General features: G+C 41.5%; 1 protein-coding gene across 1 annotated transcript in view; it reads right to left on the reverse strand.

The window, feature by feature from the left end:
* Window positions 1-4,423, reverse strand: part of xylt1 (xylosyltransferase I) — a 61,143-nt gene extending 56,720 nt beyond the window's left edge. The window contains exon 1 of the mRNA XM_049721276.2: window positions 3,848-4,423. Coding sequence (XP_049577233.1) covers window positions 3,848-4,417 — 570 coding nt within the window. The 5' untranslated portion in view covers window positions 4,418-4,423. The remainder of the gene's footprint in view (window positions 1-3,847) is intronic.
* Window positions 4,424-14,169: the final 9,746 nt, after the last annotated feature.

Below are 14,169 nucleotides of genomic sequence, written 5' to 3' on the forward strand. Positions count from 1 at the left end.
CATTCAGAGCAGTGTGTGAATTCAACAGGCATTGCATGTAGGGCTGCAACTAACGATTATTTTTATAAGTGATCAATCTGTCGATTATGTTGTTGATTAATCGATGAATCGAATAAAAACATGTTTTCATTTTATCCCCTTATTCAAAAATAGGAAATCATTTTAAAATGATATTGCAAAACTGCTGATCTCTGTTTTACCCCCGATAAGCAAATGCTTTATTTTGATTCAACATAAAAATAGTCAGTCAGCTTTCATGGAGATTGGCAACAATCAGAAAATACTTAAATTTGACAAGCTGAAATTCTGAGCATTCGGACAATATTACATTTAAAAAAAAAGTACATGGTTAATCGATTATCAACAATTATTACTGATTTTACCCGCAACCAGGCCCCGGATAAGTGGAAGAAGATGGATGGATGGATGGATGGATGGATGGATGGATGGATGGATGGATGGATGGATGGATGGATGGATGGATGGATGGATGGATGGATGGATGGATGGATGGATGGATGGATGGATGGATGGATGGATGGATGGATGGATGGATGGATGGATGGATGGATGGATGGATGGATGGATGGATGGATGGATGGATGGATGGGATGGGATGGGATGGGATGGGATGGGATGGGATGGGATGGGATGGGATGGACGGACGGCATTACTGATTAGTAATCAGTTAATTGTTGATTAATCGTTGCACTAATTGCATGTATTTGTGCTGTATATCATCCAGCGATCCATTTTTATTGGTGTGCACTGTCCAGAGACATGGGGAAGTAAGGTCTTATCACACTTGAGGTTTGGTATACATCAGTCAGTCACATACCCAGGCAGACAATCATTGACATTATTACCTACATTATGGGAATCCATCCCATGTCGGGTGCCACTCAGTCATCTACGACACTATTAGTGACCTTGCACATTAGAGATTAAACAGCATTCTATGTAGCTCTTAAATGTAATTGCTGAAATTACTCCGATTTTATTTCGCTACATTTCCCATTATTGGCAACAATCAAGGGAAAAACAGGTCCCAGTTGATTGATTAACTCTGATCTAATTAATAGGGTAGAGTTCAGGACAGCAAATGTCTCTACAGCACGGGGAAACAAGACGTGAAAACCACTTTTCCCATGGGAAAGATTTGTGAATAGTTTGTACATTAATGGAGACGGAAAAGACGCACAAGTAAGGAAATGTTACATGCTATACTATGACTAACAGGGAAAGTCTTAACAACGTGGACACCACTGGAAATATCCTGACTCTATGTAACGGCAAAAGGGAAGAAAAAGCTGACGACCAGATGTGAAACCCAAAGAAACTTTCAGCATCCTGCTGAAAGCAGATTGTTCAAAATTTGGAAGATTCACATTTCCTAATGTCAAAGTCTAGACAAATGACTCAACAATGATGTGATGCCATGCTTCGTTCTGAATTGATTTACGGAAAACAAAACACGGGGTCTCATCCGACTCGGGAAAGAGTAACCAAGGTTCACCAATAAAGAATAAAGAAAAAAATATGGAGAGTAAAAGAGGACTAAGAAAAGAAAATATCTCCAGACACTTGCATCACTTCCCACAAGGCCAAACAACCACTAATGACAAGTTTCTCTCCTACCATCTGGAATCAAACATCCAACATATTATTTTGTTCCAGCATAAGTTGCCACATCAAAATCCCGCAATTGTCATATTGTGGCTTCTGGCTCCTTCTACTGCGGGTGAGAAGTGTTGCTGTCCTTTCAATGAGCAATTGTTTCTCACCAAGCATCACTTGCCGCTTATACGTCACCCTTAAGGCAGAACTCTCCTTTGCCCAACCACATTCTCTAACATCCATTCACACACACCACCCACAATAGTGGGTAAGCAAAACTAAAAAAACAAGTCCAGTTAAAAGCAGTGATTATCCAATCAAAGGGAGGCATGCATCTAGAAGACATGAATTGAATATGTCCAATGCGGGAACCACAGTTGGACAATCATGACAGGCCATTTAAATGACCGGTGGACGCTCATTAAGCTTGTCTTAAGTATCTCAAGGAAATAACTTGCAGAGAAAGTGTACTTTTTTATTTTTTATTTTATTCAAATTTATTTATTTTATTTTAAACAACCACAAATGAAGGCAAAAACTCTTTGGTGGAGGTCATGAATATACTAAAGCCTAGAGTTCCTCAGAGCATGTTATTGCGTAATTTCATCACAGATATGCAACGCTTCCTTGGTATGACTGTATTGTCAAGATGCCGGCAGGTGGGATGAACATGCCCACCAGAAGGAACGACTGTCTCAGTACGGAGGGGACAGATGATACAGTGCATGGCTCGGAGGAACTGACTGTGTGCGAAGGCCACAGTTTATCATAACCCACCCTAGTTGTCTACAGGTCGCACACAGTCTGAAGAGCAGGCTGGCAGTTTTATGAAGGGAAAATGCTGCGTGAATGCCAGACACAACTGCGTCTAATTCCTCCAGGGCAGCCTAAAGTCTCGTGAGACCGCGTGAAAGAGAAGTTCCAGGATTTAACGTCAGCCATCAGGCAGTAAAAATGAACACGCTGAGCCCAAGTGCTGCTCAAATGCAAAGCTGCTCACCGTACCACCTCAAGGGCACAAGGACCCAGTCAGCTCAGTGTACAAATAAATATTTGTATTATTTATCTCAGAAGCTAAGGCACCAAAACAGCTCCTTATGATATTCCTCAGTGATGCACTTTTTAGGTGTTCCTTTGGTTCACAGTCATATTGACTATTTTTTGTTGTTGTTTATTTCAGCTCGTACACAGACATCATCAAAGTCACACTTTCTTTACAAAGCTTAGAGTTGGTTCCGTACTCGCCGAAAACGGAACGGGTGGAAGCAGCCTTGCTTATCAAGTATTGTTCATCAAGTTTCCACAAGTTTCTGCCTCTACAATTTGGCTCCTGCACAACCAAATATAAACCAATGAAATCTCTTCATCACAAGCCCTAAAAGACAATAAAACTGATTTTAAAGTTTTACTGCTCAACAATATCTATTGTGGTTTCAGATTACAGTGATCTAGAGCTCCTCTTAATATGTGGTGTCCTTAAAATTCGGTTTAGCTGTATGAACAGGATAGATACATTGCATCTGTCAATATGTCGTTCACTTTTACACCAATAAATATTTAAAGATCAATGCCTCTGTTGTGTGTTATGTAATTTGAACTTTTATTACGTTACCCTTTATTCTGTGCTTTCTACTCAATAAAGACTTGTACTTTTCAACTTCATGTCTTGTCTGCTTCTGGGTCCATTTCGTACATCCAAACTTGACAACCTCTCTGATAATTGCACTCAAACATGACCATTACTATTTTGAAAATGAACAGTTACAGACAACAATCATTTCAGTGAACATTTTAATTTATAAATAGCCACCCAAATCAACTTCTAACATTTATGAGCAGAAGCAAATATGACATGATGTTAAATTTGAGTGCGAGGCTGTTATTTGCCATCTTCTGATCTTACAGTGAGGCATTGGTGATGCCATGCCGTCACTGTCGTGAGTTCACATTACATGCCCAGCTTTGGCATTTGCATTTGCAGTGGGGAGTTCGAGCGTTGCGATGTGCCTGCTGTCCTCAGCATCAGAGGGGCCAAGTGTGTGTGACTGCGGGCATGCTGTTATTTGCCTCCCGGGCTGCCTTCGTTCAAGACAGCAAATAATAAACGTGCAGTGTGAGGGAGGCCCGGTCGTGCGCTCATCTTCTACACCGGAGGATAAGGCGACCAAGCCAGATGCGTCTATCACGGCCAGACGGTTGCTCCAACGCGGGGATATAACATGTGGCTTACCGGCTGCTGTATGTGGCGAGAGGTTCCTCTTTCGGGAGGCGGAAGATGCTTCCGCCGCTGCTGCCTCTGCATCCCGTGCTGGAAATCGCTGCCAGCGGCTTTGTTGCCCGCTTCTCGGTCCCTCTTCTCCCGCACGTTGGAGCCTCCGTCTCCCCGGCTGTCTTCACCGGAGTCGAGGCTGCTGAAGTTCCACACGATCAGCGTCTGCACCAGCAGCACCGTCAGGGCTACGATGAGGGCGGACCGAGAGCGGCGGGCCAGCCTGCGAGCACACGCGCCGCCAACCATCTTCGCAGCGCGCAGCACAGAGCTGGAGGAGCGGCGGTGTGTGCACTGTGCAGCGAGCTTGGAGACTGGAGGAAGCTGTGCAACTATGAGGGAGGGGGAGATGAAGGCGAGTAGGCGGAGGGTAGGCGGGAGGGAGGAAGAGCCGCGCGACCGTGGAGACTGGAAGAAGAGCAGCATCGACAGGAGAAGGACAGGGCCACCGTGTGGTGGAACCCGATGCGAAGGCCGACCACAGAAATGCTCCTCGATGCTGCTGCGCCAGTCATACTCCATTCCATTCATTACAACCAATATTTACTTGCATTGTCGAGGACGTTCAAAGTACTCAGTTTCTTCTTTTTTTCTTCTTCTTCAAAAGAAATAAAGAAATCCATACATACATCTTCTACCGCTTGTCTGGGGTCGGGTCGCAGGGGCAGGCAGCAGCTTCACGAGGGAAAGTGTGGGGTTTCCTCTCCCCAGCCACTTCGCCCAGCTCATCCGAGGGATCCCAAAGCGTTCCCAGGCCAGCTAAGAGACATAGTCTCTCCAGCGTGTCCTGGCTTGACCCCGGGGTCTCCTGCCGGTGAGACATGCCCGGAACACCTCTCCTGGGGAGGTGTCCAGGAGGCCCGAGCCACCTCATCTGGCTCCTCTCAACATGGAGGAGCAGCTGCTTGACTCAGACTCCCTTATGGATGACCGAGCTTCTCATCCTATTTCTAAGGGAGAGCCCGGACACCCTGCGGAGGATACTCATTTCGGCTGCTTGTGTCCGGGATCTTGTTCTTTCAGTCACAACACATACATTTATGCTTATAAATATATATATATATATATATATATATATATATATATATATATATATATATATATATATATATATATATATATATATATATAGGTGTTGTGCACACATTTGCCACATTTGTTCTAATTTGTGGACTTAGATGAGATGGTGTGATTTGTTGTTAGCACTCATCCTCTGACAGTTTACAGACCAGCTTGTGGGGAAAGTGCCAGTTTCAGCGAAAACCTGTTTCAGAGGAGGAGAAGCAGCCTGTCACGCAGTTACGACAGCAATCATAGGGAATTTGATCACTCTTTGGATTCTGCCTGAGCGAGCGAAGACACCAACTCCTATTAGATTTGTTCTAAGTAGCAAAGAGAACGACCCGAGAGTATGCATTTAAAATTGGACCAAAACAATAACTTGGAAGAGCCCGCTGGGATCTGCCGTTGGACAGTGTATGGCAAGGATCATGGAGATGGAAAAAAAAAAAAGTGTACTTTATAAATTGGATCCTAGCAGAAGCACTCACTCACATTCTTTGTCCAAATTTCTCAAGTGGTCAATGTCCTCCAGAGATAAGTGCCCTGGCCTTCTGGAGTTTGTCTTATCATTTGTTTTTGCTCATTTGCTGATAGGTGTGGTTGGTTTGCATACACACGGTGAGAAAACTATGATATCACTGTCAGACTCTTCACCATTTGTTTATCTTATGTTGTCTTCAGCTCACGTCCGATTCTGCTTTTTATAAACAGATTAAGTCTATGAAATAACTCAACTGTTCTTTTCCGTTACCCATGCTTCTGTTTCTAATGCTTTTGCTGCTCAATATAGATTCAAAATCCTCTTCAAAGTGTCAGCTGTGTCATAAGAGAAGATCATGAATCAGTTCCTGCATCTCACATTTGAGCATCTCGAAAGGCAGACGGTATTTAAAGAGCAAAAAGCAAATTAAAGTGACGTTTAGGGTTCTATTTTTGTGCCTTGTACAAATTTTGCGCCAAGTGAGGTCTAACTATGTATCAGGGCGGCATAGACTAAGTTTGGCTACTTTCACAGATGAGCGCAGCTTCGCACAATTAAAAATGGCATGTGGGTGTAAAACCATGACTCACTGCCAATCAAAGCGGCTCTCATTACCTTCAAATGCAGCCTGTGAGAGGCGTGCAGTCCTTAACATGGTGGAAGAAAAACTGATGAGACAAGTGTGCTTATAAAGAACTGCAAGCAAAATTCCACAGGCAGATAATGTTGCGGCCAGAAAGGTGATTTTAAAAACGTAATGAAGATAATAAAACGAATGCATTCAATCAATTGACTTCTCCAAGGACGGTTTAAATATGATGACATTCACGACACATCTGCAGGGCACAGAATAAATCTGCGTGTGCCCCGATCAAACTCACCAAAATTCCATTACAGTGTCAAAACATTGACATGGTGCTAGCCAATGCAAGGTTCAGACAAATTTGTGCCACCAAATTGCAACGCTAGGAAACGTCAGATGCCGGAACACACTGCATGGCGCAGTGTGACAAACCAAATTTCCAAACAAGCAAACTGAGGCTTGTGTTGGTCGCATCGGTTTTCACACTTGCGCGGAGTTGTGCTGCCTGAATGTGAAGTCCCTAGTCCTTTTTTTTTTCATGGTTACTCTGTGGAGGTATTGCTTCAATCATAACGTCCAAACTGAAGAGACTTAGATTACCGTATTTTCCGCACTATATGGCGCACCTAAAAACTTTCAATTTTCTCAAAAGCCGACAGTGCGCCTAATCAGGTGCGCCATTATTGAGCCACTACAGCAGGCGTGTCCAAAGTCCGGCCAGCGGGCCAAATGTATATATCTTGTATATGGACAAAGTTTTAAAATGGGCCATTCATTGAAGGTGCGCCTTATAATCCAGTGCGCCCTATAGTGCGGAAAATACGGTAAGTCAATCTTATCCAAATATACAGACTTGGTAGCCTATATTATTTTAAGGGCAGACATTCAGGACTTCATTTTTTTATGGTGCAGGCATTTTCTTACTTTGCTTTTGACATAATCAACAGGGAGGAAAAAGAATGTTGGTGGAAGGTCCAAAGAAAACTGAGGGTGGAACCCAAGGAAATTGATAGATTCAGATTTTAATAACAGACTATGTTTCGGCTCGAGCATGTCAAGCATTTGATTGCGAGTCGATTATATACTGCATTTGAAAGCCATAAAAAGAAGCGAGTGTTTGAATTGCACTGCTGTGGTGTTTGTCCTTTGCAAGTGCTTTGACTGTCTCACACACACTAACATATCTTCAAGAGCCCAAAACGGTAGCCACCCCAGTGATCCTCCTTGACATGCCAACCTTGTGTTGCTAAACTGACAAGGAGGACATTCTTGACATTTTCTGACAGAGGCAGAGCCAGAATCTTTTCAGCGGGGTGACACCACAATCGCAATTCTTGAGAATTTTAGACCTCGCTTTTTACTTACAATTGCTCCTGCTTGAAAATGAGTCCCACTCAAACCCTGACTATTTAAGTGTCACTTTTTGTCAAGTTTTTAGTCACAAATGTTTGAAATAAAAACTCACTATGCGCATTCTTGAAATAATTTTAGAATTTTACTTGCAGCAACAATGATTAACTTGGTGCTATATCTACACGAAAAAACAGACAACACTCCAAAGAGGCTGCATATCTGACACTCCATTGATATTTGATAAACCTTTAGATGAAAATGCTCAGGCTTTGTTCTTCAAGGAGAATCTGGTGATGGAGGCCCAGAGAGAATACAAGTACAACAAACGTGAAAGCGATAACACAGGATGGAAGACAGCGAAGGAAACGATACACACCACAAAATGAGAGCAAAATGAAAGAAGTGTGAGATGAAAAACAGCACACAGAAAATAAGCTGAAGCACACTAATGGGTCTACTAAAATAGTGGCAGACGCAAGTTCATCCATCAATCTTTCTCAGGGACAGTTTCGTAGTGACGACAGCATGGCAACTGATGCTGATAACGATTCGAGTTGACCATGTCACTCACTCTGAGACCAACTGATGTACTTGCTGGAATTCAACCAAGCATGTGATGTAGACTCACAAACAACTTGCATGTTATGTATGCAGAGGAACGATCAATAACGTAGACGTAGAAAGTGGAATGCAATGAACCAGTTGGTGGAGTGTGCTTGAGACAAGAAAGGGCAGAAGGCAGAAGCACAACATGACTGTTGAAGCCTGAGACGTCCCACTGATGCATTGGATGGGTTCATGTTATCGGGCAGCCCGCTGAGTAGAGTGGACGAGCACACCGAGAGGCACAGCGGCAGACTGTTGGCCTTGACAGCCACACCTCACAGCTCATCAGCAAGTTCTGATCATTTGAATAAGGTGTGTTGGACAAGGAGGACGTGTAAAACATTCCCTCAAGTACCAAGTTTGGACACCGCTGTGATGACTGTAGTTTTTCTTACAGTACTGTTGGTTACAAATATTTGTTCTTTTTTTGCTTTTTATGGATGGATGGATGGATGGATGGATGGATGGATGGATGGATGGATGGATGGATGGATGGATGGATGGATGGATGGATGGATGGATGGATGGATGGATGGATGGATGGATGGATGGATGGATGGATGGATGGATGGATGGATGGATGGATGGATGGATGGATGGAGCAACAAAAGCACCTAACCCGAAAGATTATTCCATAGCATTTTCCAGGCTTAATGCTTTCACTGCAGCGTGTTTGTCATGTTTGAGTGTGCTAAAGCTCCAAGTTGTTTTGGAATATGTTGCTGCAGGGGTTGCAGTGACACTCACGTTGCTGGAAAATTGTGTGGCTCATGAGAACAAGGAGTTGTTTTTTAGTAGGTTTAGTCAAGTGTGCATGCTTATTAGAACAAGCCCAAAAAAACTGAAAGGGGCTTTTCCTAAGTACCCTCTGGCAAATGGAGTTCTCACATGTTCTAAATTTTGGACGTCATGGGGAGGAGGAACAAACAAGTCCCAAACCGCCTTTTTGTTTGTTATCATGCTGTTTTGATTATTTACTTTATGTCTCTCAGACACTAGGCTTTTTGAAGGTGGGTTTTCCTCCTCTCACATTGTAATGCTCCTGATTCACAATAACATATTTGGAGCTGAATATTTTATGCGATTTCAGAACATATCACTGAGCACTGTGACTTGCAGATTCACAATCTTCAGCTATGACTTTGTCCTCTTTTGACGTTAAGCGTGTGTTTTCCCGCTTGGGCCGACTGTAACAAAACATCGAAAGAGAATGTATTTTCTACCAACGTGTTTTTAAAGAGTAGCTTGACTAAAATCTTGGCTAGCCAACGTAATGTTTTAAATTGGCAGCGCAGCTTGTGAGTGGTTGGTTACCAGTTCTCACGTTTGAGGTTTGAATCTTGTCGTGCACGCTGTGGGGAGTCATTCTACTTGTGCTTGCTCCCCACATTCCAAAATTACTCTCTGCATGTAATTGAAGACTCCATAGGTGTGAATGCTACTTTGTGACCAGTACCAGTCCAGAATACACAAAGAAAACAAGCCTAGTTAGGAGAGCTATCAAGTTATTATGACTACGACACATTTTCAGCAAACCACAAGATGAATAAGTTTGATTCATTATAGCTATTAACGTAATCACATTTTTGTAGGTCTATTCGAACATATTACAAACACATTAAAAACATATCTACTGGTGTGTTTTATGAAATGTTTTCCTTTAACATGTTTTATTGATCTTTTAAAAATGAAAGAGAAACGTGCCGGAAGTGCTCGTTGTTAGAGATGTCGATGATATCCTGCTGATTGAACGTCCAGATTCTCAGATTCAGGTGTCTATGGCCTAAGCTAGGAAAGGGTCCAGGTCACTCTTAACCCGAAGGAAAATGGTTGGATGGATGGATAATTAAGATGAACGCACGGTGGTAAAGTTGTTGGAACATCTGGTGGAACAAGTATAACCAATATAGAGGACTGGTGACCAATCAGTCTTTCACCAAACACTGGATGTCTCTAGTTTCCAGCTTCCTAAGACTCTTTGTCGGTGGAATATTTAATCGACAAATCTTGTAATGAAGGGAAAACATACGTTGTGTTACAATATTTCTGATTTGCAATACAACAGCATGGCTCGCTGATGTTAAAAAAAAAAAGCCACTCCTGTAATAACAGGTTTTTGAGTTCTCTTTGTGAGCAACAGTTTAGGTTGTAGGAGGTCAGCACATAATCGTCACAAAGCCAAGAACTGTTTGTTGCCCAGCAACAAAGGAAGATGGGGCATACACTATCAAATATTTCTAGTTATTTTTTTCTTGTTGTTATGAAATCGATTAAAAAAGGAGTTAGTGCTCTTTATCTTATCTCCTCCTTAATTAACAATAACATCCTGATAGTTTGGTACAATACTATATCCCCTTGCAACTGCAATTTATAATATTCGGAACATGCATGTTTTTTCACAAATGCTGTACGAACGTATTATCAATACAAACTTCCTGTAGAAAAAGCTGCAAAAGGTCAAAGATATTTAAATTCATTTTCTGGAAATAAAGTAGATTTTATTCCTGGTTATTGTTATGCTACTAGTCAAGCGCAACAGTTCCTTCACATTTTGGATTGCCAGAAATACAAAGCCTCGATTCAGAATTTTCTGATTGCATGACGTTTTGTCAAATCTGAGGGCCTTCATTAGAGTACCAGGAGCTCTTACCTCTATGACTAAGGACCTGCTGGCTGGTACAAAGAAATTGATTGACTAATTAAAATTATGGTTTCAAAGTGGGATTGAGGATCCAAGTGACAGGAAGCAAGCCAGGAGTCCAGTTATTGGTAATTTACAACAAAAAGGCAAAACATAGAACTGACATAATCTTGGGTAACACAAACTATAGGGAAAACATGAAACAAAATTATTTGCCAGTCAACAATTACCATAATGAATTAATGTACGACCAATGACAAATTTCAAGCTTCCTTCAATTCTCAAACTTTTGGTTGGATCATTTACAAGGTTTTGACAACAATCATGCAATTAGAGGTAGGATTAAATCGTTGATTTGCTCCATTGTGTCTTGCACCTTTATGTGCTTGAGTCTTTGTAAAAAAACTTACAATGCTCATTGTCCCATTTGACAACGTAACGGAATGACGATTTTTATTTTGTTTGCAAAAAAAAAACCAGCCAATAAATCCTTACCAGTGTCTGAAACTTAGACAGAATAAGAACATTTGTTCACTTTATGCAGCTGATGGAATTTAACTTGCCTGGCTCCTTCCATTTGCCGTGTAACATGTCAGTGGTATAAGACTTTGGGGGATAAAACTAAAATATTCATATTAATTTTCTGTGACCTTTCAGCTATTCAGTTCTTCCCAAGTCCCTGAGCAAACCTCCTAAAAGGAACAACCATTTTACAGAGCAAATCTTCTTCCATGCACCTTCATTACAGACCTGAATAATTTATTCTTTCTACATGCAGACATTTTGCTGACTAGATAGAAATTGAAGCTCTGCTAAATAGGTTTCGAGGATGCTCCATGTCTGACAGTATGAAAACAAATGTGTTTCAGCACTTTAACACCTGATATGTTTTTTTCTGAATCACAGTTAAAGTTGACCCCTACTATTTACTGGGGAGTGAGACTGGCCAGCCTGGGAATAGCAAAAATGTGTGTATAATTGATGCTCATTGAAATGCATTGGAATGTGTATAATTCCACAGACAACACCCTATATGTGGCTTGTTTAAGGCTAGAAATGTTTGGGGAGGCACTTTTTGAGACCAGGAGACAGACCTTGTGTCAGTATCAGCATGTCTGGTGAGTGTGATATGATTTATTTAAAATGTTTGGATTGATAAATATATGTGCACAATATTGCAAAATCATGCTATATGGAATATGGGTGTTGAATATTGCGAGATGTAATCCCTCTGCAAAACTAAGAGCTTTTATTTCTATCAAATTGAGTACAGGCACTTATGTAGCTTTGCCGCTTGTCCTCCACTTGCGTATTCTTTTTTCTCTACAGCTCTACAGTCTCCTCATTGACCAAGATTAGTCAAATAGAATAGTTACACAACTGACAATTTGAGCAAAGAAAAAAAAAAGCAGCATGGAGAGATCAAGTCAAAGGTAAATGGTAGCCTGGGAAATATACACAAGTTTGCAGCAGCCCGACTTTGAGCTGGGTAGAGGAAACCGACAGTATTATCTGCCGTTGCTGATTTGTCTATTTAGCAGTGACCTCTGCTCATGAAATATGCAAGTAAATAAAAAGTGCAAACTGCTCACTATTTAGATGCTTTAAATATTGATTGTAATGCCTAACAGGAATCAGGAATATTTACAATAATTATACACCGACATATTCGAACACATTGGTTAAATATCACATCCAACTTTTATATGCAGTGGGAGGATGAAATGGAAGGTCAAACTTTAATACCACTCCTGCTATTTTTGGCAGATGTAGTGGTGATGAATGAGAGAAAGTCCTTGCTCAATTCAGTTCAAATCAACAAACGTTGTTCCACTCACTAACATGTATTTGCTCTCAAATGCATCAGGGCTTCATATGATCGTGATGCTCCTCCTCAAGACCCTCCATTGCTGATGCGCACTTGTCAGTGCCAGGATTAACCTTTTCTCCTAAAAATGGAATGGACCAGACTTCTTTGATTTGATTCTCTAGATACAAGCCAGCATATGCTGAACAATCTCTTCGCAGCAGTATGTACCTGGGCAACTGTCAAACATTGCGTTATTTCATCAAATGTGCTTGCTCTGTGCACCTGATGGAGTCAGAAATATTAATATCAATAAAGTACTTCAATTCAAAAAATACTACTGTGCTGTAAATGCATCGGCCTCACTGTGTGGGCACCGTGATGGATGAAAATGATTATGAATGAGGCTCAAGTCTTCTGACAAAAATCAAATGAGACAATTATGGTTAAACATGTGGTTAGCACTAGTGGCAGCAAGTGGAATTTTTGCTGGAGAGGGCTATAACCCCCCCCCCAGCCATTTGTATTTGTTGATTTATTGATTTTTAAAGCACCATCAATGTCATTTTTAAAAATATAAAAATCCAAGCCTTGATTTGTTTTACCATATTAATATTTTGACCATGGGTGTTTAGAAATTACACCCCACCCCCAATGAAATCAAAAGGCAGTTTTGTCTGTGGTGTGATGAACTCAATTGTGCTAGTAAAAAATGGCTTCAGAAGAACCCAAATACTTGTGGACCTTTGTAATACGAGAAGCTTGGTCCTAAATCTATTAAAAAAATAAATAAAAAAGTACCTAGGAGTAACTTGTGTTTGGATTTGGTGATGTGGGCATGAATTGGATTGAAATAAATGCACATTTAACAGACTCAAGCATTCTTTGGCAGACAAGTGAAGAAAAGGAGCCAGACGTTAAGTTTAAATCCAAGCGCATGTCTATTAAAAGATAATTGGATTGGCCCTCCAGGCACAGAAATGCAGGTGCATGTGCTGGAAAGCTTGCATTATGGAAGTGTGGTATGTCTATTATATTCTGTATTGGAGAGACTATTCATTTTACAATATTTTAAGGCCAACGTAGCAAAAATTCTGAACTGACCAGCTGTTCAAGCACCAAAAGTAGAGACACCCTGCAGAGGAGTCTGGCTAGTTGCCAATGCCTCTATGTTCTTGCTTCTTTCAAAATGTTCTCCTCTCATCTCTCATTAAACCTGTCACTCATTTCAGATTGCTTATGCCACCTTTCATTTTATCAGTCTTTTTTTAAACATAGTATAGAAATAGAACTCATTTCCTGTCTGTGGAAATACCCAACTTGTTTACAAGCAAGCGTATTAAATGGGTGCCTACGTCAGTGGAGGTTGTCTCCCCAGAGCCTTATTAATCAGATTCTACGCAATCTTAATTATCTTGACAGTCATGAGGTAAGAGAGGCTGACCAGTGTGGGCGGAGGCGTTCTTACAGGGACACAATGTTGTCAAGGTCCTTCCGTCCTTTGCCCATAGCCTCTGGACATGACTGGCCCTGTTGTCTGAGCAGATTAACATTTAAAGTACAGCTCAGACAGTAAGAGTATACACACGTGTTCGCCTATGCATGAACAGCCATATGCACAGCACCACACTGCAAGGAGGATGAGAGCTGCTAGATGCCAACTGCGGCTGCTGCGGCTGCTGCTGCTGCTGCTAGGCAACAGAGGACATAAAAAGACAATTCTTGACTTTTGACAGAGTAAACCAAAACT

This window comes from Syngnathus scovelli, chromosome 5, assembly GCF_024217435.2.
Source record: "Syngnathus scovelli strain Florida chromosome 5, RoL_Ssco_1.2, whole genome shotgun sequence".
NCBI classification, from domain to species: domain Eukaryota; kingdom Metazoa; phylum Chordata; class Actinopteri; order Syngnathiformes; family Syngnathidae; genus Syngnathus; species Syngnathus scovelli.